General features: G+C 42.7%; 1 protein-coding gene across 3 annotated transcripts in view; it reads left to right on the top strand.

Moving 5' to 3' along the window:
- The window catches only part of CAMK1D (calcium/calmodulin dependent protein kinase ID), a 217,813-nt gene that overhangs the window by 175,905 nt on the left and 15,174 nt on the right, over positions 1–26,734 (top strand). For all 3 annotated transcript variants that reach the window (XM_027639744.1, XM_027639743.1, XM_027639742.1), the window contains exons 5-8: positions 814–940; positions 9,621–9,696; positions 19,213–19,325; positions 21,095–21,173. In XM_027639744.1, the coding sequence (XP_027495545.1) occupies positions 814–940; positions 9,621–9,696; positions 19,213–19,325; positions 21,095–21,173 (395 nt within the window). The remainder of the gene's footprint in view (positions 1–813; positions 941–9,620; positions 9,697–19,212; positions 19,326–21,094; positions 21,174–26,734) is intronic.

Genomic DNA, 26,734 nt, shown 5'->3' with positions numbered 1-26,734 from the left:
GTTTTTGTGAGCCCAGATATTAAGTAGGGAAAAAGGTGAACTCTCACAGCACCTAGAAAGAGCTCTGCTGTACAGCAGTAGCACAGTCAGAACAGCACCTAGAAAGAGCTCTGCTGTACAGCAGTAGCACAGTCAGAACACATGGATGCAGGACTATGCAGGAGCAGATGGAGGATATTTGGGCTCTCCAACCCACCTGACACTGGTATAAAAAGTCACAGGGCTTTGTGGAGTGATTTGTGCTTTCCCTCAACATAAACAAGTTGCTGTGCTTAGTGCTATTGCATTTTTTCCTAATCAGCTCTAGCAAAAACATCCTTGCTGCAAGTCTGTTAACTGTAAAGGCATTTCCTCTCTCAAAAGTTTTTTTCCAGTGGAAAAGATACAAAAATTCTCTAATACCTACTGGTTTCCTTTTTCTTTTTTCCAATGATGCATAAAAAATTTCACTACACTGCCTGGATTTACCATATTTACTTGATTTCAAATGAATCCTTCTGTGTTATCACTCTGATGTGATAATATATCAGACACATCTCACGAGTAAGGGATGAGCCTTAGTTCTTATCTAAGCTACCAAAGGAGAAGTTTATTCCAGAAAAATTATTCAAAGCTCAAGTGTCAGTTTCTTCCATTCTTTGCCTACAGGAGAGGATCTCCACATAGGTTGTAAGAACAACTCCAGATTTAGGGGAAACAAATTATTTTTGTGTATGACATAACTAAGGATTGTATTAAATGCAATGCATGAGTCAACAGATGTTGTTACTGAACTTACATATTCAAAATTCATTGTGCTTATTTCCTTTCTAGCCTGAGAACCTGCTTTACTACAGCCAGGATGAAGAGTCAAAAATCATGATCAGTGACTTTGGATTGTCAAAGATGGAGGGTAAAGGAGATGTGATGTCCACAGCCTGTGGAACTCCTGGCTATGTCGGTAAGAGGTTTGGTTATATTTTATTGAAAATTAAATAACACATGTTTTCTAGTGCTGCTGCATGCTGCACGTAAGATTTTACAGATATTTGATATATTTCAGAACTTGATGGTGCTTTGTCTTGTGTGTTCTTTCCCTTTGGGTTGCGATCCTGTTCTGGGTTGGTGGGATTAACTTTCATGTGTTTAGTCCTTTGCAAAATGAGTCCTTTCAAACACACTGCTTGTAGCTAAATCAGGAGCACATAAAGAATAGCCTCAAACTTATTGATTCTGCAACTTATAAAATCAAGCAGCTTTTCCTAATGTAATGTATTCCTTTAATCATAAAGGATAGCATTTTCCAGATTCCTCTGATAGAAGACAGTAAAATGAAAGATCTGCATTTACTCAGATATGTTCAGTAATCCTCTCACAGGCATGTTAAGTTACTGACTCAGATGACAGTATGCAAAAGCTCTTTAGATCCTCAGGCCTTTCTGGGCATTATAAAATTGTTTCCTATCATTTATTCTTTGTTCTTCTGTCCATTTGTTGGTGATTGTACAAGGCTACTGATTAGAGAAGGGTGTTTGCCAGCATTCTTTAAAAATAGCTGAAGTAGCTGAATGTGAGAATTATACAGCAGGTGATGGTGGGGTCTGCTTGAGCAAAAATTTTTTAAAAGGCTCACTTTGTGCACCAGACATCCAGCAAGCCTGTGCCTCCTACCCTAACCCCTGATCATCAGCTGAGGCAGTAAAATTAATCTCTGGGGTATCCATGAAATCCATGAAAGTGAAAATGGCTACCACAGGGATAGATTTGTCTGAAATTTTTCCAGCAGGAACGACTGGATGTTTTCCAGCAGTCAGAGACTCCTTTTGCTTAGCAGCTGGCACCTCACCTGTTTCCATAGTTCTAATGATACCATGGTATGAGATTGTGCTGTTATGACACAGAGATACAGATTTGTCCCAGGTATCTTTTTCTGGGTATAATATTCATGCTGCACAGACACAGTCTATCCTGATAACATCAGGAAAAGGAACAGATTTCTGTTCTTTCCCATCATGAAGCCATCAGCCCATCATTGTTTTATTTTAAGACATATGAGTCAGGATGCTCTCTGCACAGCCTGGGTAGCTGTCTTGTGTAATCACACTAGACTGGAAATCTTCTAAGCAGTAGCAGGAATTGAGCTGATATAGCAATTTTCATAATTTTTGCTGTCAGTTCTTCTCTCCTTAACAAACTTGTTTTATTTTGTTCTGGAATGGGCACTGACTAGAATAAGTCTTCAGACACAGAGAAACTCAGATATAATTTGCTGAAGTGCTGATGGAAATGAGGGAGTTTGACTGTGCTTGGGCACTGAGTGATCTCATATGGCCTCTCAGCGTAGCCATTTACATAAGAAAACTTACTATTTTGTAGAGGAAGCTCTCAGAGCCTGTGACACAAACTGTAGTGCTTTGAGAGATGTTTGAGAGCTCTCATTACTCATGGTCTGGGTGCTGATAGCTGCACAAGTGCCTCCAGGCCTGTTGTTACCTTACTGAACACAGGATTTACTCATCACGGTTCAAGAGGTCCCAGACGCTTAATTCTGAAGTGCTGACAGGACTTTCCCCTCTCTCTCACAAAGCAAACATCTTCAAATATTTGTTCTATTTCTTTTCTTTTTTTTTTTTTTTTCTGGACAGGAAGCAGCTCCTCTTTAGTGCTGTACTTTTTTTAGTGTGATAGGTGGCTCAAACAACATTTTCCAAGCACAGAACATTTTTGTTGCCAGCCACTGTGGTGATCCCCCCAAATGGTTCTCCGTCAGTGTCACACCTGATGACATGGCTTCTGCATATGTGGTCAGCAATTCACATCCAAAAGGTTTCCTGCCTTCCAATTTGCAGCACCTGCTAGTGCCCTCAAATCAATGTAAGAGTCTTTCCTCCTAATGGCACAATATGAATACATGTCCTCAGCTGGGTTGGGGTAGACAAATGCCACAGTCCTGGCCCATGAAGTGTCCTGTCTGCCACCTCTTTTTGTGTTTTGTGCTTTTTCCCCCCCGGATATTTTACCTAGGGTTAAATAACAGTTAGGGATCCATCACTCACATTGCATTTCCTGGTGATTTTCTTTAAAGATATGTAGAACACACAATTGTTTAAGATTTTGGTTAGTAATTGATTAATTTTCTCGGTTTAACCACTTTGCTTTTAAATTATTGGAAAAGAATTACTTGCATATCACATGTCAAAGGCACCCAGAGCTCTGTCAAGAAGTCATTAGCATCCACTCCTATTTATACTTCATTTCCACAAATAGATCCAGTCAGATCCCACTATGCAAAGTGTCAGACAAGCTTCTGACCTGGAAGCAGACCTGATCTTAACTCGTGTCTGCTACCCAAGTATTTGCAAGTATGTAAACTCCTGTCCTTTCTGTCTTATCTCCCTGTTTAGGATATACTTTCAACTCTTTGTGTTTCAGTTTTTATCTCAACTTTTCTTAGTTTCATCTACAAAGAGCAGTAGTATCTGAGACACTGAATCCCTGTTTATGTGGTTTGGAAATTCATTGAACAGGGAAAAGTGTAATTATAGTTAAATTCTTTCACAAATATCAGTTTTCTTACTGAATATCAAAGTACTACTTATCAAATTAGAGTATATCTAAAATGTGCATGACCAGTAGTGGATTAGCACTTTAGCTTTTAAAGCTCTGCCTTACAGATTAAATTACTGTTACCAGGTCTGAGATCTTATTTTTTCAGGAGTTTTGTCAGAGATTTTAGTCCTCTGGTTAAAAGCTGATGGTTAGGATAATTTAACCTAATTGGTTAAGCCACTTTTGATAAGAGGACAATCTACATGTTTAGTTACTGCAGAGGAGATCTGACAGTACAACCTTTTCTAAGGAGGTCCCCCATTTTCTTATCTGCTTACTGCTCTTGTCCCCATTTTTTATGGAAAGAGTCTAGGTGATGAGCTGGGACTAGGCACCCGGCTTTTAGATGGCACATAAATTGGGTAAGATGAGGTGGCTTGTGTGGCTCATTTCATTGCAAATTAGGTGTGTGGACTGGCCTACATGGATCCAACCCCATCATCTGAACTGGAGAATAAGTGATGCTTTCAAACCCCTGAGTGATGTGTGTGGTTATCAGCAAGACCTCAGTAAGCCATTAGTGATTTATCATTTTAAGCATCATAGATTTGGGCTGGTCAGCTTGAAACTATTTATAATAACTCAATTTTGATGGAGGAACTTTTCAACCTACCTGAAGATGAGCCATCCCTGAGGTGTGTCCAGTTGGGCACTCACCAGGAGGTGACTCTAGTCACTCAGAAAATTCCTTTAAAAACATTTTGGTTGTTTGGGAATCAGGTCTCACTGAGTGACTTTCCATGAGATCTGGTCCCTCAAAAGCTTTGGTTACTTCTGCAGATGGGACTTAGACTTGCAAGCCACTTAGGATCATTGAAAAGTTTGAAAAAAAAGTTAGAAAGCCTGTCTGAGGCAATCTGATCTCCTTTGCAGAAAGTCTGAATTATGAGTTGTGTTTGTGACTGGCTAATATCTTAATCCTACTGAGATTTAAAATTCTTGCACTGAGTCCCAATCCAGCCTCATGTACTATTTTCACGTACTTCCCTGTTGTACAAATTGGGCTGGACCCTGGATATGTGGTTGGTCCCTGTACACCCCGCCTCACTCACTGTTTCACTTTCTGTAGTGGTTTTATGAAAGGTCATTTCACAACTTTCAGCTCTGCCAGAAATCCAGTTTCAGATCATACTAAAGCCACATGTTTCTCTTAGCCCTGCTCAAGACCACAGCATTTAAGTAAGCAATGGATTTCCGTGTTGAATTTTGACCTCTTTGGTATCCTTTGCGTCAAAGGTTTGAAAACTCAATAAGCCTTTGGAATATTCTTATTACAAAAAAGTTACCTCAGGAGCTGTTTAGGCAGTAACATGAGTAATAAAGTAAAAATAAAGCATGGGAACCACTCTGACCAGGGTTTGCTCAGGCATAAGCACGTGACAGAGTGATTTCTCAGCTGCATTGCCATATCCTGACACTGTGTTTGCTTTTGTGTGATTGTGCCTGAGTTATGTCCCATGACAAATATCTAAATCTGACTCAGCAACATGAAACAGGGAGAGCAAGGAGCACAAGAAGTCAGCAATACTGCACTGAAACCCTGATCTTCAGAAACAGCCTCAAACTTCAGTGTCTCGGCCAAACAGAACACAACGAACACTTGAGGACTGTGTGAAAAATGGACAGGAGTTGTTTTCATCCCAGGAGTCAGCAGGAGGAGAACACTGGTTTTGCAGTAAAGCTGCCTCATGCATCTCAGCCTGTTTGCACTGTGAGGAGACTGTAGGACAGCAGAGGAACTCACAGTGCTCTTGCACTCTTTGACTTCAGAAGAGGGGCTGAGTTGGCCCTTTGTGCCTCCAACCGTCTTCTCAGTAATGCTGGATTGTTCCTCTCCTCTCTGTCCATCTTCTTGAGCTGGTGCTTCAGATGGGGTTGGCACCATTTCCCTTTAATGTTCCTTATAAACTCTGCCCATATCTCACCTTCTCTCTTGGATTTCATGGCCATCCTGTACCTGTGCAGGCCATTCATGTTTCCCCTTCTTTACTTGCAGAAAGCACCTACGTGATGGAAACTGGCACATAAATATTTACCAGCTGAACTATTTGTCCTGGCTTGCACCAGGCCAGTTTGCTTGGTCAGTTGAGCCATGTCCCTGCCCAGTGTGAGCCCAGCTCTGGTTATTTTAACCCTATTTAGATCTTTCAATTCATCCCACATTTACAGGTGATTTGTCACTCCTACAGGGAACTTCAAGGCCATTAACCTTTGTTCAAAGGCCTTCTTCCTTCTGCCATACAATGTGTGGGATGCCATGTAAACCATAGAAAAACACATTAGACTGAGTTCTTGTGGGACAGCCAAATCTGCTGGGAGTAGCACCATCATGGGAGTGAAGGAGAACCACTTTTAAGCAGAGGCTGTTTTGAAGAACAGGCACCCTCATGACTTGTACAGTGTGATCAACAGGCTTAAAGTATCAGAGCAATCCCCATCACCTGAGCTCTTTGCAAGAACATGGGTTGCTGTTTTTGGCACCCAGGCAGCTGCATTTTTAGGGAGCTTATTAGCATAGCTAATAGCTCACTGAGGGTAATGGCACAGTGTTCTGAAAGGATTCAAAATGTTCCCGGTCTGTACCTTTTTTTTAAAACCTCCATTTGAAACAAGCACTTTAATTTTTTCTCTTATTAAAAGCAAAACATAACTAAACAAAAAAAACCCAAACCTAATAGTAAAACAGCAGATCATCTGGCCTGGGAAACACATTCGATGAGGCCCTGGGACCATTATCCTGCCTGATACCTGGCACACGTTGCTGTCAATAATGGTTATTCAGCCTGAAACACAGTTCCTGGATATGGAGGAAGGGTCCAGGTTTCCTTCATTGATTTCCCTGTCTCTGGATGACTGCTGTGTAGCATTTGAGCCTTCAGTGATTCCCTAGGGATGTGTGATACTGGAAGCCTTTGCTCCGCTGGCATCTCCCCAGCAACAGAAATGGGAGATTTGACTTTCCCCTTCTCCTTACTGCTGTTTTGTCTCCTCAGCCATCTGTGTTGATCCTTTAACACTGTCAGATCTTGGATTTTTTTCATTGTGTCTCCTGCTTTTGCCTCTTGGCACTGATCTACCATCATTCCTAAGAGCTCCTCTGACTTGTTTTTCAGCTCATTAAATATTTCCGTCTCTCCGTGTATCAGAGACAGATGATGCTGAGCTATCTTCTCCTGTTCCTGTTACATGTCTGCTCATTGGAAAAAAAATCAAACCCAGCCATTTGGCCTTAAAATAAGTATTTAACACCCCTGCCTTTCTGTATTAAGGTTTACCAAAGGGAGGGTAATAGCCTCACATTTGCTTTGAGCAAATGGTGTTCTTACCTGCTTCACAGCCACCATCCACAGCAACAAGTGTTATCAGTGCTCTTCACTCCTTTAAAACAGAGAGAAATGCCTCAACAAAGCTTTGATGTTTTAAGGGGGAGAATCTTTATATAGTTCACATCCCCTCATCTAAGATTTGTTTTCTACTGTGTTAATGTGGCATATCTGTATAATGTCAGGAGCTCACTAGGATCCCTGGTGCTTAGGAGACATTTGCATGATGTTTTCTTTTGGAGTTATGAGACTATAATGTTTACCAGTCTTGAAAATTGTGTAAACAGGAGCAGACAGTCAAAGGTAGAAGAGATATGTGAATAAAATATTGGGAATTTGGAAGGGCTGGAGAGTTGGAAGACATCTAATCTAAGGACAGGGGAAAATTAACTCCCTTCTTCCTCATATTTTGTCACAAAATTCAGTCACAAGGGATGGAACAAAATAGGAAACTGAGTCTCCCAAATCCTATTTGATGCACATTTTGAAAAACATATTCTTTTTAGAGGAAAACTTGGAGGCAAGTTTTGATGAATCACAAAGGAAAGAGCCAGATTAAGGGACACAAGAATTGTCTGGGAAAGTTGTCTTGAGCAACTTTGGGGAACGACTGTTTCATACACGGGAAATGAACATTTCCAGACTGTCCCAACTTGCCAGGTTATCTTTGAGGCAGTGGCATGACAGTGCTTTTTTTTTTTTATCCAGAGTTTGCCTTCGAACTCCCCCCTGATGGACTAACTAGCACCGAGCCAACAGACAGACCCTGACCTAGAGGAGTTACATTTTGGGCACCAACTCTGGAGGTCATCTGTATTTCCATAGCTTTGTCCCCTATTGTAGTAGAAGTATTTTTACCTTTATCTTGGACTACAGCAGCATGCCCATGTCCTGGAAGGCGGTTCCTGAGGCTGCTCAGGTATTGGGGTGCAAGTTTCTACCAAGCACCTGAGGTCAGGTTCGGAGCTGTTCATGCTTAGTACGGTGGAAAGAAACTTCCTTTGGCATGTGGTGGATAAGTGTTGGAGTATTCACACATTACAACAGTGTATTAGGATTAACAATGTATGAACAGAACCATCCTTCTAATTCCTTATACATGCAGTGGTCCCAATTTGCTGGATAACTTGAAGATTGGGGTAATATTTAACCTGTACTGCAGATTGGGGCATATCTGGCATATCCAAATCTTCAAGAGTCTTCATAGTCTGGCTGCCAGCTATATTTGTATCCACATTCCCCTGAATTTTCTTCATTTTTACAATGTGTCCCCACTGGAATTTAACCCTTTCCATCATTCTTCTGCTTGTGGAAAAGCAACCTGAATGCTCTTATCTGCCTCATGCACTGTCTTCCTTCAGTGCCTTCTGTAAGCTATCACACCAAAGCACCAGAAAGTCTCTTCTGTTTCTCATTATTGCCTCCTGTTCTTTTCCTTGCTGGCAGTTTTGACCTTGATTTTGTTGGCTTGCCTAGCTTAAGAAGCTTAGTCTTTGAAGAGTCCTACCAGTACACCAGAACATAGGTAGCAACTAAATGTGAGGCTCAAGTTTTAACACTTATATGTGGTTCCCAATTTTCTTTAGTGTTCTTCAAGTAATTAACAGCTTTGATGTTGGTAAGACTCCTGTGAGAGGAAGGTGTAACCCTCAAGAAATATTTCTGTTGGGACTTGCCCCTTCATGACTTTTTTCCAGCATTAGAACTCCAAATTACTCAGAGGAAATACTGTGCTTTTTAAAACATAGTGTGGCAAGTCTGCTTTAGGAATGCTACAATCAGTGATTTCTGGCATTACTGTGGACATTTTGCTTTGAAAAAAAAAGCAAAAGCTTCTTTACATGAAACAGATTAGGGTCACAGGGTTTTAAAATTTAGGTTTAAGCATTTGTACAGCAAACTCCCAACAGGGAAAACATAATACTCCAGGATTCCTCCAAAAATACACCTAACTCTCACTAGTCTTGGATAGGAAAGCAGACTCACAAAGAGTTTCCAGTAAATACCCAGGCTCTTGCTTCTTGCAAAATTCAGAGTATGGTGGCTGAAAGCTACAGAGGCAGAAGGCTCAGTTCCTTTGCGTGTGTCCAGTTCCTGCTGCTTTCCATTTCTCCCTCTGATGTGTCTCTGTTCCCAGAGGCAGAAGGACAAATTACTCCTGCTTTCTCTGACGTCCAGCAGGCTTTGAAAGGCAGCTGCTGGAAGAAATGGTGACTGCTCTCCTTCCTCTCCTGCAGATGTAGTTTATCTCCTCCCTGACATGCTGCACTTTCTGAGCTGCCTCTGGAACTCTCTGGTTTGGCAGCATGATGTGGTGAAGCTGTGATGCTGTCAGGGGGAATGTACATCTCTGCACCCGTGCAAGGCTTGACCTCATTTTCCTCCTAAACAGGGAGGTGATGACCCTCTGCCTCTCACATATTTTCTGTGCTTAGTTGTGTTTTCTGTGCCTAGAGACAAAAAATGGGGAGTTTTCTCCTCATTAGGAGTCATCCTTCTTTGTAAGAATACGAGCTTCAAAAACCTCAGGACATTTACAAATGCAAGGGCTGTGTGTGGAGGGCAAAACAAGGTCTTGGGGAGCTTCAGGGTCCTACCTCTTGACCGTACTCAAATATTTGTTCTTATAACATGTTTGTGAAGCCTAGCCACGATGATGATGATGATGATGATGATGAACATGTGCTTGCTTGACTTTTTGTTTTTCAGCTCCTGAAGTACTTGCCCAGAAACCCTACAGCAAAGCTGTGGACTGCTGGTCCATCGGGGTCATCGCATACATCCTGTGAGTACCTGTTGGATTTTCAGTCATTGTCCCCCTCGGGACCTGCAGAATGCTCTCCCACCAGAGTTACCCGCTTAGCCTGGGCCAAACTGTTAATCTCTGACACCTATGACCCAGGATAACATGAACTCTGGACAACTCCCAGCTGCATAAGGGCTGAAATTTGGGCACAAATGGTAGGAAATGAACCAGTACCCTTCAAATGCCAAAATCAGTGCTCCCACCTGAACTACACTGTAGGCAGTGATGTGGGCTTGCCCATATTGTGACATTGTTGAAGTTATTATGTCCCCTGCTCAGATTAGCTTTGACAGGAAACAAATTTTGCTGTTTCCATGCAGCATAGCACCATGCCTGCAGGCATATCCCAAAAAGCCACCTCTCTCATGGCATCACCCTAATGGCTTTTTGTTCCCTGGGGAGGGCACAGACAGAGATAAGGAGGAAAGAGCTTTTAATGTATAGGAATGAGTTATTCTCATCAAAACATAATACAAAAGTATTGAAATTCTTACTGAAAATGAGGGATCGTTTTCTCATCTCGTCCAACCATCAGGTCCCACAGGAGAGTGAACCCTGTCAGTTCTATTGCTCTTCCCTCAAGCCATTAAGCCTCTGCATTCTTGGCTGAGATTTGCTCCTCTAATGGGACTAATCACTGCTCAAAGGAGGGGTGATTGATTGCTTGAGAAAGCTGCAGGACCAGGACTTCTGTGCATTCTCCAAAGTGGTGGATAGATCTCAGAACTCATGTTTATGGAGATGTAGTGCCTGTCCTCATTTGTTACCTGCTACCCTTCTTCGTAAAGGCTTACTAGGATAATTTAGATTGGAAGGAACCTTGAGAAGCCCTTTCATTGAGGTCAGACTAGGGAACCTAGGGCTTTATTCAGTTGTTTCTCAAAATCCTCCAAAGACAGAGACTGTGGGCAACCTCTTCCACTGCTTGACTGTCCTCATGGGGAAAAGATTTTTCCTTATATCCAGACTTGTCTTCATGAAAGAGGCAGCCAGTACTTTAGATGCTTTCAGTGCTTGAGCCATGGCAGTAGGTGCACCAGTCACTGCTCCAGTGACAACACATGGAAGGACTGGAGAGGTGTCCAGGCCATTGTGGTCACAGGGATACCCTGGTACCAGGGGTCATTAGTGCTGTCCAGAAAAAGGCATTTGTAACATTACTGGGCACCATCGTCTGAATCCAGATCTGTGTGCATGAGTATATGAAATCACTGCTCATATTTGGATTGCGAAGAAAACACAGGACTCGTTGTCTGACTCCAGTTTTTGGGGATCTCTCTTGACGGGGCAGGCTGTGCTTGAGGGTGGGGGCTGTAGGTCTGTGCATGTCACTCAAATAACAACTGCACAGGTTTCTTGTGCCCAGCCTGAGAGACTTGAACCACAGGCTATTCATTTGGGTCTTCGAGAGGAGATCGGGCTTTTGCCATGGACAGATTGGGGTGACCACACAAAGCACAACAACCCTGTTCCTTCAGTCAAGAGAGCACAGAGCTGCTGTTTGGCTACTGACTGCCACAGAAACAAATGTCTTTTCCTGCCAACATTACCAATACCTTCTCTTTTTTTCGACTTTTCCCTTTTACAAAACTGTCACAGTTATACAATGCTGAAGGAAAAAGCAGCTCCAATGAGGCACAGCATTGAAGCATTCCTGCTTTGTTCCTTTTCTCCTTATGCAGACGTTTCATGGCTTGTCAACATGAATAACTTTTTGATGGGGTTGTATAACTATTTTTGCCAGGATATACCTCACTGCTGTGTTATCCACTCTGTGCAGTGTTCATTTCCTACATTTGCATTTGGTCTTGAGCATGTTATATGCTACCCAAAATAGGTTTTTTATATTAAAATGGTATAGGAAGGCTTTGTTTATCTGCACATGTGTTTAATTATTTAAAACAAAGTCCTGCCTGAAAACATTAGTTTTATGACTGACTTTCTAATCTACATGAATATTTGAAAACATATTGAGTGCAAAATTTTACAGGGGAATGGATTTATCTTGGAGCAGCCATCAATAGCAAGATGCAAAAAGCTTTTGCTAAACAAAGCAAAAATCAACAGTGCTGATTCTGACTTCATTGCAAAACCCAATAGGACATGCTGCAGTAGTGAGGAAGACAACAGACTTGCCAAAATACCTCAAAGGCTGCTTCACATGTCGTGCCCTAGTGCTCTTTTTGATGAGGATGGTGCATGCTGACCCAAAGTTACTATTTTTCACAAACAAACCTGAGCATGGAAGTCCTAGGGGTTGGGTTTTTTTAATGTATTCAGTCCACGTCAGCAGGACACAGAGTCTTTTCTGTTGCTTTTTTAGTACTTTGCTGAGTACCAGCTTTAGTGAGTGGGAAGAAGGAGGATGCAGGTGGAAGACAGTAGTACTTTGCCTCACTTCCAGTCTCAGCTGCTGCCTGGGTTCAGTTTATTGTCAGATATCCACCATGAAAATGTGTGTCCATCTGGCAGCCCATGGGAGGGCTGTGAACTGCTGCATGTGGTTGCCCAGAGATAAATCTGACTCTGCTTATCTCCAAGTTTTCAGTTCCATGCATTAATGGCTCATGCACCAAAGATCTTTTTTGCTGGCAGACCTGTTGTTATTTCACTTGTTGCTTTTATATGTCTTGCTGAGCAATAGGGGTGAGACAGTGCTAGGTGATATGTCCTCCACACCCAGTTTTTGAGCACATCTTAAGTAGGTGGAAGATTTCAATCTCATCCCTAGTCCTTCCCCCTTCCTGAGCAAGGCTGCTCTTTCTACGAGGTTCAGCTCTGTTTCCTTCTCTGTTTTCCAAATCAGCATGTGCTTGGCTTGTCAAGCAAGGCATGCACACTCCTCAAATTTAAATTCCCTGTTTGCTGTACGGGGAATTCCAACCCAGAAGGCTTAAATCAGCTCAGTAAGAATGAACCCCTATGAATTCCAGCTTGCAGGACAAGGAAGCCTTTTCAGAGTTTCTGTGCTTCAGGTAATAAGGACTTGATTTGTACTGTGCACAGTCCAAATGAATGGCAATAACACTTTGCTGCAGAACGATAATGGTAATGTGTTTGCCAGACTGTTACAGCTTGGGTGGGATTGGGTCTGGACCAAACTACCTCCTTCAGTATTTCTGCATGTGAGCTACATCCTTCAGCTCCTGTAACAGCAGCATTTCAGGGCTCCCTTTGGTTCTCCTGATGTAGGTGCTTAGTGCTGTTGCAGTCACATACAGTGTCCTGCCTGGTCTCAAGATGTGGCTTCAGGACAGTCCAGCCCTCCATAGTCCCGTGACATCCCTGTCAGCTGAGGACAGGGGTGCTGTGCACTTCAGCTTCTACGATGGCACAGGACTCTTTGTCTGGGCACCTCAACCCAGTCTGGGTCACTGCAAGCAGTCCTTTCACCAGGGTGTGCCCTTCAGTTGCCTAAACTTCCACATTTAGTGCCACTCTGGGGCATCCAGAACAGCCACGTGCATTTGGCAGATGCAACGTGCTGTGGAGACCTTCCTTGCGGAGTGACAGATGGAGCCAAGAGGGAGACCATGGACCATGTCAAATAGCACCAGATGCCCATGCTGAGGTGACTGGATCACACCCTGCTCTGTACTCAGAGCCCTGCTTTCACAATATGGATTAATTTGCTTTATGGAACGCTTGCATCACTCTCCAGTCTCTGTTGACTCCATCTCTGTTGAGTGCAATGTGATCTTAGAAACACAGCCCACATCTCACATGTCCTAGTTTTGGTCTGGATGTCATCCTTGCTTCCGGGAACAGCCAGAAGTTGCAGACGTGGTCTTTTAAAAGAGTAGCTGTCTGGGATACATCAAAGAGGAAAAGGATCCTTCCCTAAGTTGGAAGGAAGCAGTCCTGCTGGACTGTCTGATAACACCAGTGATGGACATGGATTTAACACTTGGGTTTGCTGTCTCAGCAGTGCCATACCACCAGAGCTGGCAGAGCCAGTGAGCTCCCAGTGTGGAATGACACTGAGATGCCTCAAGCACCAGCAGTACAGCCACCTTGGTGCAATGCTGGTAGTTAATCCTGCCCTGAGCAGGAGTTATAATTCCAGTATATCACTGCACCCATCCAGATACACCATTTCCAGCTTCACTTTCAGCACAGTTGGAGCTACTTGCTCATGCCTAAAGCAGTTGGAGACGCAATTTTTGCATCAGGCAATCCAAGCACAATGTCCTGCATCACTTCCCCACCTTTCCCACAGATTCTAACAGCCACTCTGGACAGACTTGTCGTTTAAGAAGATGGAAACTCAGGGGAATCTAACACCAAAGCCAGGCATAAATTAAAGATGCTGTGAGCTATTATTACTGCAAGTGGTTTGAGTGCCTGCAGACACAAGCTTAGTTTCACTTGAGAGCCCTCAGTTTATGACACTGGAAGAACAAACTGTTTCTGTGGCACCAATGCTCTAGAGAAATATTTGTTTCTGTGATATGCAAGGCAAAGGATGTCTTAGGAAAGAATACCTTTGTTTCAGTGCCAGTCTCTAATACCTCTAGTTAATGACAGCCAGATTGCAGAGGCTGCACCAGCAGAGTTTTTATCAAAACCTCTTTTGCATGAGATGTCATTATTCACACAAACTAATTTTAGAGCCTGAAATTTCCTGTTATTCCAGTTGCAGTATTTCTGAATTGGAAACAGCCTCAGTGTTGAGCTCAGCTTTCCACTTATCACAAAATAGTTCTGATAATGTGTCCAGCTTAAAAATATGAAGCTTAAGAAGAGCAAGAGACTTCACTGGATTCCCAGCAGCTGGAGTAACGGGTTGCAAAAGCTTATGAAACTAAAATACTGATTACATGCATACCTGATAAAGAGATTAAGTTAATTTATGGAAAAAATAGAAAATCATGTTTCAAAGCTGGAAAAGAACCTAGGCCAACAGAATGATATGCTTCAGCCCTTTGTTATTCATAGGCAACACCTCCTGTCTCTTCTGCACTAGACTGAGCACATTTTGCCTTGAATTTTCTTCTGATTCTGTTCACTGTTAGGACAAGAGAATTATTGGTTTGTTATTGTTGTTCATAAACAATAAGTATCTGGAAATAGATCTTGGATCGTAATTTCACACTTTGCTGCTAACCTGTTTTTGATTTTCAAGTAGATGTGCATGAATCATCAGTGATGTTTGTATGGAACAATTAACCAGGGACAGTACAAAGTGTATTATGCCAAAAGAAGTTTCCACCATCACTCTGGAGTCATACATTGGGAAAAACTGGTCATCTCATCTGCTTGGCATCACACACAAGCCTAAGCAAGAAACTGAGGAATAACTTACTTGTTTGATACTGGAAGATCAAATAGTGGTGGCAAAGTACAAAGGCATGTTGGATCATTCAGGATAACTCACACAAACACTGGGAAGACAGCCTCAAATGATTGTTACTCATCGCTTGTCTCTTAATTTGTCTTTGATTCTGTAGGTTAATATGTCCTTGTCCACATCTTTGTGAGGGCACCAGTGTCAGACAGTATGAGAGTCCCAAAATATACAGAAAAAATACATGTGTTTATCCCTATATATAGCACTTGGATGACTTCCCACACCATACATCTCAGGTCTTCGAGCACTTACTGAATTCTTTGCTCTAATCTAACTATAAAATTGCTTGTGTGTCTTGGTCCTTGGTGCCTCTTGTGCTGCAGGCTGGGCACTGACTGTGTGAATGAGTTATTTAGCCTTTAGTATCACCCTCAATATGTAAAGAGAACTTGCAGGGATTTGCTTTCTCTGCATGGTGAGGAGATGTTCCTGCTGTTGTGCTCTCATGATGGCTTCTAGAAATGACTTCTGGCAATATCTTTCTTTTGTACATCCACCTGGGTTTTTCCTATCTGCATCCCATTATTTTTAAGGCAAGACTGGAAGTAGGAGTTTAGGGGAAAATCTGTTGCTGATGTGATAAGGTTGCTAAATAATTCTGAAAATCTTTTATTTGTTGAAACTGCAAGAAAATGATGACAACTTATATCTGCCTGAAACTCCCCCAGGACAGCGTAGGACTTTTTTCACATCGAAGACAGAGGGTTTATTTTTGCATTTCTGCATATCTAAAGAAAAGCAGTAGAACCTCTGATAGTGAGGTCGGTTTTTTCACACAGAATGTCCCAGCAGATGGAAACAAAGTTGGTGGGATTTTGATTCTGTAAGAACTAACCAAAAACTCATTATAGACTTTGGAAAGTGGCCCAATTGCTTAAAGTCCAAGAATATTTCCTCAAGCTATAAATTGTATGATAGGCTAATTTACTAGGGCTTTCCCATCCCTTTCTGGAAAGCCAATAATGTTAAATATTAAAGTAACATTAAAACTTCTGTGTTTTCCTAAACTCTGTTTTTAAGAGAAAGGACAGCAAGACTGCCTATATTTTGGCTCTCACCCTGCCCCTGTGCCAGGATGCCCTGATGTTCCCCTCCCAAATGCCACCTCTTCTGACCTACAGAGCTTGCTCCCTTCTTACCTTCTTTCTGGTGCAGGTCCTCATTGATTTGCCTACCTGAGCAATATCCTTGGCACCCCCTGTGCAGGAGGTTCATCCCATTCCTGGACAATTCAGGATCAGCCCTTGCGCTGCACTCAGCCTGCTCTCATATGAGGGGCTGGTTTGGAGGGATGTCCCTGACCATGACCTGTAATAGCAACTAAAACTTCTCAACCTCTCACTGGCAAGCAAAAAGCTGTGCCCTGTGCCCAGCTCCCAGCAGTCCTGGTACTCTCCTGCATGACCCTGTCTCTCCTTGTGCTTCACCCCTGTCAGCACCCACCACTGTGATGGGCTGCAGGGACCTCCTGGACATGGAGGTAGACCCAAATGTGTAGATACTCAAGCCATGCATAGGAGCAGTGGAGGAGCTGGACTGAAAGGCTCTGGAGGTGCTGGGGTCCTTGCTGGGGTTCATATCTCTGTGCTCCCTCTTGCAGGGGTTATAGCCCTCCAGCTCTGTGCTGCTCAGAAGTTTACTCCTACATTTTGCTGCCACGAGTGTGTGTAAATCACAGCAGTCCCAACTTGTGCTCTTGTACCTTTGCCAAGGTAATTAGTACAGTGCACATTTAGAGAGAGTTATTTCTCTCTCCAGAGCAGCCTGCCAGTTCCTCAACATGCACACTGCTGACTGCTTGCCTTAAAATGCTTTATCAGAGCAGTTTGGGTTTGTTTACGGGAAGCGCTGAGGAGGGCAAGAAATTAATGAGGGACTGCCAGGCTTCTTATACTGAGTCCCCCGAGCCTCCCAAGAAAGAGGGACAGAGTGATGGCTCCAAGTGCCTTTGGAGGAGCTGTTTTGCATCAACCTGGGCATCTCTACCCCAGAGCCCATCCTAACAGCTGCAGTGCTGATGCTGTCAACTCCATCATTTCCACACCTCTCAGTAAGGCGCACAAATCTTGAGAGTTGTGAGGGTGGAGTAGTCACTGTCTATGGAGATGTTTAAGGAAAGACTGCATATGGAAAGACTAATAATTCTGTAATTCTGCGACAAAAGAGGAGGAAAGTGAAAATCAGTTTGTGTGCATCCCCCCCCCCCCAGGACTCTGGAATATAAGCACCGATAATTATTACACTAAAACAAGTTATTTAAATTTTTTCACGCTACCAGATGTTTTTCCTTCATCGTCCCCATTCATAGTGGCTTTTTGGCATTTTCCTAAATACAGCATTTTTAATGGCCCTTCTAATACACCACTTCTACCACAGGGTTTCACACAGGAGTTGCTTCACCCAGCCCCACACACAAGCACGTGCCGATGAAGTAGGTACACAGTCCTGCTCTGAAGGAGCATACTAGTCTGGCATGAGGTTATCTTACTTGCTTTTGATAAAGGCAGTCATTCAATGGGACACAAATGAGGACTGGCTCATCTGTTCTGCGAGATAAAGAGAGAGATTTCTGATTCAGCTGAACCACAGTGGATTCATTATCGTGCTGCAAATTTCATCAGAGTTCTCCCGGGTCAATATGGATGTGACGCAGATCAACATCTCACTCAGTATTTAAATTATTTATCAAGCACACTGGCTCTTCAGAGCTAACAAAACATTGCTCCTTTCACCCTGAAGTGTTGAGTTGGTTCAAATAACCTCCAGGGCAGCTGGCTGGCCTTGGGTTATAAATAACTCAAGTATTTAATTTTACAGTTCCCCCCTTTTGCTCTCTTGTTGCTGCAGTGTAGTTTCTGAGCTGGATCTTCAATCTGTTTATATAATTGCTGGCTCTCTCCAATTAAATGCCTTATTGAGGTTGATTGACTCAGAGTTTAAGAAAATTGCTGGGAAAAGATTATTTCAATACCAACAAAGTATGTGTAAGAATAATTTAGACCATGGACTAGAGATAAGAGATAAAATTCATCATCTCTATATAGACCATAGAGGCAGAAAGGTCTGTTTAACTGTGAGCAGGATGAGTTTGCTAAAACCTTGGAGCAGCCTTGGAGGTAAATCTGGCATTTTGCAACCTTGGTATTAAAACTTGAAGAAGGGACATCTCTGCTGACATGTCTGTTTAGAAAGGGACAGACTACTGCCTGCAGCATCAGCTGGGTGTGAGAGATCTCTGACACTGTAGTGAGTTTTATCACTACTTTGGTTTAATGCAGTGCTGGATGTGCTTTTCCCACGCCTGCAGGGCTAGAGGAGCCGTGTCTCAGCACAGTGACTGTCCTGCTCTCTGCAGCACTGGGAGGGTGCACCCCGAGTGTTGTAGCTCAAACTAGGCACATAATGTTCAATGTCCTGCTTGTCCTGGGCTTAGGCTTGTTGAGAAGTCTGATTATAAACACTGAAAAACAGGACAGGACTGTTGTTAGCCTTAGGCAAGGCAGGCAGTCGGACGTGCTCAGCAAAATCACTTGCAGAAGTGAGAAAGGGAGAGGCTCTAAGTGTATCTGTGTCAGCAGCAGGTCCATGTCCAGCCCTTGCAGGCTCTGCTGCAGAGGGGGACTGACTCCTAGACATCCTTCTCGCTGTGCCTGGGGATGCAGAGCCCAGCACAACCTGCAGATGCATCCTACCCTGTGCCTGATAGCTCTGCAAGGTTCTTTGTCCTGCTTTGCACACCAGGTCTGCCAGATGTGCTGAGGGTTGGGGCTCTGTGGATGTAAGGTGTAGCTCATGAAATCTCCTCCTACCACATGTATAAGAAAGGGACATGTCTATGTAATAAAACTGTTTGTCTAGTTAAACACACAAAAGAATGCAGAGAGAGACTAGGATATCTGCATCAGTCAGCATGGGATCAACAGTACCAGGTTTCTAAGCAGAATTCCTCTTTGTCCAGGACAGTACCAGTCTTCAGAAGTGGCTTTATGTACCCCTGAACAAACTTCTTTCATGGTAGCACTTCCCTGCTTGAAAATTCAATGGGTCAAGTCTTAAACAAGAGTTTCTCCTTTTTCTCCTTCCCTCTTTCTTCTTGACAAAGATGGGTCCAATGATTACATCTCTCTTTTCTTGTTCACCATCAGCCTCTGTGGATATCCCCCTTTCTATGATGAAAATGACTCCAAACTCTTTGAGCAGATCCTTAAGGCAGAGTATGAGTTTGACTCCCCATACTGGGATGACATCTCTGAGTCTGGTAAGTAGTTACTGCTCCTTTAATTGCAACAACCATGCATGCATGTATGTCTATTGCTTATATCCTCCTCTGGGCGTGAGAATGTCCCTTTCTTCATGTCCAGAGCTTCTTTTGACTGAAGACTATTGGGAATGTGCATTTCTCTCAGTTTAAATAGTTCTGGGAATTTGTTTCTGCAGAAGAGCAAATTAAGTACAATTTTGTCCAGCCACACATAAAGCACTAAAACATAGCTGAAACAGGAGATGAAGATGTCAGACGACTGTCCCAAGAAGAAAAAGCAGTTTAATTTCTCAATCAAATACAAATGAGAAGCAGATGGTTTAAGTGTCATTAATAATAAGGTGGCAAACTGTTTTGGCTCTGTTACTGACACTGCACTGCAGCTCCAAAGTGAGACTGCAGCGTGTGCAGCAAAAAAACCAGGAAATCATTGCCTTCCAAATGAGGTGGATGAGCAGATCCAGAAACTGAGTGGACTGTCCATGGGGTTGGATCCAGATAGCTTCACATATGCTCACCCAGCAACCCACCCAGTGCAGAAGATACTTAACCCGCAGTGCCCGTCTGTCCCTGCTCTGGTCAGTCTGGCAGAGGGGCAGATACCCCAACGTGTTACAGGCAGATATGGCTAAAGGCTTCTGGCTGCAGTATGGCTCATGGCCTGCCAGCATCAGTGTCCACTGGTGACAGGAGGGACACATTCAGCATTGCACCCTGCATGTGCCACTCACATGCTGTGTGGTCTCCAAGGGGTCACACAAGCTCAGTGTCCTCACTCTTTCCAACCCAGGGAAAAATCTACCATTTCATGCAGGAGAAGAAATGAATTCTAGGAATATTTCATCATGCAAAAATATCTCTAGAAATGCAGTTTTCTGATTCATTAGTACTACTGATTGAGGCAGGGTAGATAAAAATTGTTTTTATTATAGAGATTATTATATATGCTCTTATCTGCACAGAGAGCAACATTTCATGCTGCTTACATCTGCAGTCCAGATATCATTGTGAAGGATTGCTTAAAAATATATGTGATGAGAAGTTTTTTAAGCCCAAAAGGGTTTTCAGAGAAAATATGAAGGTCTGCTGGCAGACCCCTTTGCCTTTTGGGGGAAAGTCCAGCACCTAAATCAGCACAAAGATTTTCCTGCCATATTTGGCTTTGCTGTAGCTCCTTCAGCTACACTGTCCTGTCACTACTGGATGCATGCCATGCTGCAATCTCCCTTCCTTTCATTATAGTGTCGATTAAAAACACACTGCCTTGTGCTCAAGGGAGTCCATTTGCCTCACTAAATTCCTTTTAAATACACAACATGTCCTCACAGCTGTCCATGTGTGTGACTGCTTGGAGTGAGCAACGTGAAGCTTCTCTTGCTGTGGCATCTGACCTCCTCCCTGCTTTTCCCACTCGGTTTACCAGCAACTGCAACGATGTGGCCACATTCAGGCCACTAAGATGATCAGGGGCACGTGGCCGACCAGGGAGCTGGGAGCTGGCAGGCTTGTACTCTGCTGACTCTGAATTATCCATCCTACTCATAAATATACCTTCAGGAGCAGATGCCTTCAGCTTTTATCTGCTATACTAAACAGTTTGGATTTGGTCCTAAGTCCTTTTGGTTATATCTACATTAATAAATGACAAGTGGCCTAGGACCATTTTCTTGTGGCCAGGTGGCACTTGATAGCCTGTTGGTTGATCATCCATCAGCAGAACTGGGCATCAACTCTATTGCTTTCATTTATTCTCTCTTTTTGTGCAGCTAAAGACTTCATTCGCAATTTGATGGAGAAGGACCCTAATAAAAGATACACCTGTGAGCAAGCAGCACGGCACCCTTGGTAAGCAGCAGTCACTGCTATGTGAAACCCTCAGGGCAGAGGGCATCGTTTTACATTTGTGGGTGGAAGTCGTTTTCCTGTAACATACTCTACTGAATAATTGAGTGTTTTTATTGAAAAAACCACGCCTTTGTCCTTCCAGTTTTTCCTGGAAGACTGTGATGGACTTTAATCTCATGCACCAGCCTGTTGAGTATCTGTGTAGGGATTAGTAAAATGCTGAATTGTGTATGTTGACTGTAGTGCAGCAGTGGCATATGCCCAAATGACTGAACCCAGAAATCATAGCTGGGGGGCAAAGGTCAAATTCCATGGGTGTGCAGAAGGCTTGATATCAACCTGCTCATGAGGTCCTTGCCAAGATAATATCAGAGCCCTTTAGAGCATCCCATGAATTAGGAAATCCTCATCTGTGCTTCACAAATAGTCCACCTCCTGCTTGCAGTACGGAGCTGTTTCCACATGCTGGTTATCCTCTGTTGTTAAATGGAAGAGATAGGCTAGAGAGGAATGAGCTGAAGGTGAATTAGCAGTAGCAATGCTGTCTCTCTGCAGGGCCTACAGAAGAGTACTTGACCTGCCTGCATTTGTAATTTAGACCTCCCTAAAGTGCTTTAAATTAGATGATGCCTTTTCATATGAGTGACTTTACCAATGTTACCCAAGGTTTATGCAGCTGGAACAGGAGTGGGTCATTTACTTTTGACCAGCCCTGAGTGACTGAGAGCATCACCCCACACTACCACCTGCACCCTCACATGGGCTCTAAATCCAAGTCTTTTAGGGAAGGGAATGTTAAATATGAGCTGAGATATTATTTTTGTTTTTATAATAGCAGCAACAGAAAAAAAGTCAGTGGCATGACATTTTCTTCCCAGGTGCATATTAGACTGTTTTTCTGCTATCACAATTGCCCCAAATACCATTTCCTTTTGCACTGTTTGTGTGAGAAAAAGAAAATTTGAGTAACAAACAGAGTTTTTGGGAGATGAAGAAAAATCCTAGCTTTGGGAAATTAAACATTACAGAACTCAGTATTAGCAATACAGAATAAACAATGGGAATGCAACTCCCAGCGGGAGTGAGGTGACCATTTGTACAACTCAGAGGCAAATTTTCCAAAGCCTTACATCCAAGATACACACACACACAAAAAAGAATCCAGCTCTTGGCCCTGCTACATCTGTGTTGGTTGCTGGAGTGCAACAAAGAAACGTGGCACTTGCAACACACCCAGCTTTTGGGCCCTCCAAAAGGAACAAAATGATAAAAAGAATTTTCATTCCTTTTCTTCTTGTTTTTTTTTTTTTTCTTTTGCATGACATGGCCAAGGGCCAATGGAAACTCACAGACTGCTCCATGATTCTTACTATTTTCTACAGAATTTATTCTTTGATGTAAAAACAATCTCCCAAGAGAGTCTTCCCCCATTTCTGTGTCAGGGGGTCTTCTTCTGCCAGGCTGACTTTGCCAGATAGTGGTTCACTTGAAGGGCTGCTTCCCAGCCATGTAAAGCACAGCTCAGGGTCAGCCTTTGAAATGTCAGACATGCAAATGGCACTGCAGTAGAGAGGCTTCAAATGTGCACCATGTTTCCACCCCACATCCCAAACCCACCTCCCTTTGACACAGAGGCAGTATGTGCCAGTGGATTACAGGACAGGGAGGTGGGAACTAGGTGATCTTTAAGGTCCCTTTCAACTCAAGCCTTTCTACGATTCTGTGCTTCTATGGCAGTTGTACAGTGGAAGCAAAGCATGGAGGTTTCCTGACCTATGGCTTCAGATCTGCTTCTGTCCTCCCCACTATGCTTGTGAACAAAACTCGATGGCTCATTCCCCTTTGCTCTGAAACGCTTCTTCCCGTAACACATGTTGCTGTTATGGACCTCTCTGGAGAGTGGTGCAGTGATCTTATGGAGGGTTTGGATACCGTAGTGATAAATGCCTTTTTGGATAATCAAGGCTACTCACCCAAATATTATCTGTTATTTCAGAGTTAGTGATAGGATCTCCTTTTGCCAAAGCATTGCTCAAGAATCATTTTCCACATAGATCGCTTATGTCAGGAAATAGTGGGGGTTTTGATGTTTCTTCTCTCATTCTAACCATTACATCTGTTGCAATGGCATTCTCTCCTGCTCTTGGAAGGAGGGAAAGGCTTTTTTGGTGGAGGAGGAGTAGATCTCTGTGTTTCCTCTCGATGGTCATCTGTGTCCTTCTCTCAGCCTGGTCATGTTTAAGTTTCCAGCAAGTCCAGGTTTGAGTTCCTCTCATGATTCCACCTTTTATAATGGGGGCATCCCACACCACCTCGTCAGATGAGCATGTATTTTTCAATGTATCTATTTTCAACCCCCATTAGCCACATCAACTTCCACAGTGCTGACATAGCATTGTCTTCTCTGTGTGTTATCCATGGTAGTGAGGTACGTAAGACTATTGGCTTAGTGGGAAGAGGTGATCAGAGCAGACTTCATAGGACCCCATAAATTATATGCTTTTCCAAAGTGCTCACACTGCAAGTAGCCCTTAATGGCACCTCATAAAAAGCACTTCTTTCGTCTGCACAAGCAACGTAACTGGAGAAGCATCTTTGAACCCCAGCATTGTCATGAAGTGAAATCCTGATTCCACTGAGGTTAATGGGAGTTTTGCCAGACTTTTGTGAGAGTTGGGGTTTGTCTCCTTGTCTCACCAGTAAAACACAGATCTACCTGAGTCACTGGTGCTGTGCAAATGGTAGATGATTAACACATATGATGAAGTAGCTCCATGTAGTAACATTTTCCAGCTTTCTTAGTTTCTTCCTCCTATGGTATCTTCCCTTGCAGTATTAGACCTTTGCAATAATCCACAAATTAGGCAGAAAACTATCAAATCAAGAATACTTAACACTTATTTTATAATCTGATTGTGATAAAAATGGTTAACTGTGCCTGACATTGCCATGAGGCTTTGTTGTTTCTTATGTAACATTTGTGGAGAACAAGCCAATTCCAAAATACACCTTTTATTTCAATTACCATGTTTTTATTTAAAACTTCCAAACAGGGCTTGCAAGAACTGGATCTTGCAAGATATTACATTTATGCTTTTAAGGTTAATAATCTTTCTGAATTTTGGAAAACTGCTCTAGAATAGACAGCTATTTGCATGACTAAATGTTTGCACAGGAACAGACCCTAATAAAAGTAAATACTTCTTCCCAATGGCCTGCTTTTCTGTGCTGTATCTGCTCCCCACATGCCTGCATTTACGTGATGTTTTGCTATTTATAATCAAATGGCCTTGGCAGAGGGACGGTATGTTAAACTCAGAGTTGGCAGAAAAGGAGGCTAATAATTGCAGTGAAGTATGGTAGCTGAAACAGTATAATATGTGAGACTTGTTGGTATAATGATTCCACCCCAACCTGTACAATCCATTTATACAGATTTCTCCAGTTTAATGTACAGGTGACTTATGCTTTCCATTGGAAAATATACTTATTTTATAGTGTATCTTTCAGTGAGGTTTGCACTGTTCGTGGTGTGTTGCAAAGGTGCAATGTTCTGCTTGGTTGTTCCACTGGTGACTTTTCAAAAAGGACATGGAAAATGAAGGTAACAAAAGAGTGGAGTAATTTTGCTGCAGCTTGATACATTTTAATGTTTCCCTGGCTCATATTAATGACAGCAATTAAGTTTATTAAATATATTGCCATATCAGAACCCACACCCTGTTTAGGGCAGTGGCTCAGTCTGAAGTGATTAAGGGTGAGCAGCAGAAACCTGAGAATCTGTAGAATCATAAAAACCTAGAATATCCTGAGTTGGAAGGGACCCTCAAGGATTATCAAAGTGTGCTCCCCGTCAGGTCAAACTAGGCCCTGCAGAGCCAAATTCAGCCTTTGGGCTCAGATCAGAAGGAAAGAAAAGAGTACTCAGAAGGCCAGGACAAAGTCCAACAGTTAGAAAGCTAATATAAAAGTTGGAAAGGGCGCCATGAATTTACTTAATCTGTCATGCATTAACCAAGTGAACTTAAATGGGATTTAGAGCTGTGTGCTGAAGCCAGTTATGGCATTGAAGGCAACCTGGGGCATCTAAATTAAAGGGTGATGTATATGCTGCCTCCCTGTATGGATTGTATAAGGGAGAGGGAGGTTGTGACACCGGGTAGACACCTGTGTCTGCAGGTACGAGTGTGGTCCTTGCCTTTCCCCGTTGCTTGTGCAAAGGGACAGAGGACACTTGGGACGTGCTGACATCCATCCATGCCTACACTGAAGAATCACAAAGCTTTGGCAAGGACTGAGTCTCTGCAAATTATGGCCATGACCCTGAGTGTTTATTATGTGCCAGAGAGCACAAACCAGATAATAATTTCCACCCAGGGAAAGGACGTGGTTTACAGAGAGCTCAGTTCTCAGACAGTACTGTTTGAAGTGTGAAAAGACCTTCCTGAAGGGAGCTGCTGATGTTTACAACATTAAATCAAACTCTTATCGAGTTCATCCCTGCACTCTATTTATTTTGGAACATCACTGATACAGAACGTGTGTGTGTATATTTATACACATACATGTGTGTACATGTAGATATATATATATGTGTGTGTGTGTACATATAGAAGAGTTATGATCCTTCAGCATTATCCATTACAGCTAACTCCATGTTTCCTGTCATCATATTGAAGAGTATTTCTAAGCACTGTTTGGCCAGCATAGCATTTAAGTTGGCTGCCTTCAGTACGAGGGCTCAGAAAATAATGGTAGATGAAAGACTTTGCCTGCTGTCATGGGCAGGGAGAATGAGACATATGCTTGCAGCATGCTAATAAAGAACTTTCCAAAAGGAAATTTACTGGTTTGTCTTTGTTGGAGATTCTCCTCAAAGCTTAGAAGTGGTATGGCCAGATAAATTGGTGTGATAAGTTTGAACTCAGCTAGAGAGTTAAAATAAATTAGATACTATGAAATAATATTTGATCATTAGATTAGATTCCTCTCATCTGCAGCATGAGACTTGTTATGCTTATTCACGAGAAATAACTTTCTTAGTTTCAGCGGGCGTATTTGGGATGGAAAGTTATCAGATTGTGGCTCTTGGTATCTAATTCTGTGCCCCAAACCATTGTTAGGATGTAGCTGCTTGTGGGTGCTGCAAAACTGGAACTCTGAGAGAAAAGCCAGGTTCCACTTAGACTAATCAGTCCTTGCTCACTTTCTGGATGATATTCAGCATGATAGCAGATGATGCATTATTCTAATTAGTTTAATTTTATTTTTGTATGTGTGTGTGGTAGATAGATGCAATATCTTCTACTGGGCCAGCTAGTACAGTTGATAAAAACAAACTTCAGTGCTGACACAGTTAACTTCAAAGTTAACTGCAAAGCCAGGAACTACTGCTCAGGGTTTTATTAGATATGCATCAGTTTGATCAGCTCAAGTTGATTATTGTTTCTCAGAGAAAATGGAGATGATTCCTGCAGGCAAAGGATATGTTGTGATGGAAAGGGAGAAAGAAAGGTGCTAAGGGATTTTGGCCTAAAAGGAAAAGCAAGATGGTTTATAGC

The sequence above is a fragment of the Corapipo altera genome, unplaced genomic scaffold (genome assembly GCF_003945725.1).
Source record: "Corapipo altera isolate COAL_440 unplaced genomic scaffold, ASM394572v1 1b, whole genome shotgun sequence".
NCBI classification, from domain to species: domain Eukaryota; kingdom Metazoa; phylum Chordata; class Aves; order Passeriformes; family Pipridae; genus Corapipo; species Corapipo altera.
Note: the sequence above shows the minus strand (reverse complement) of the source record. Positions and strands in the feature narration are given on the sequence as shown.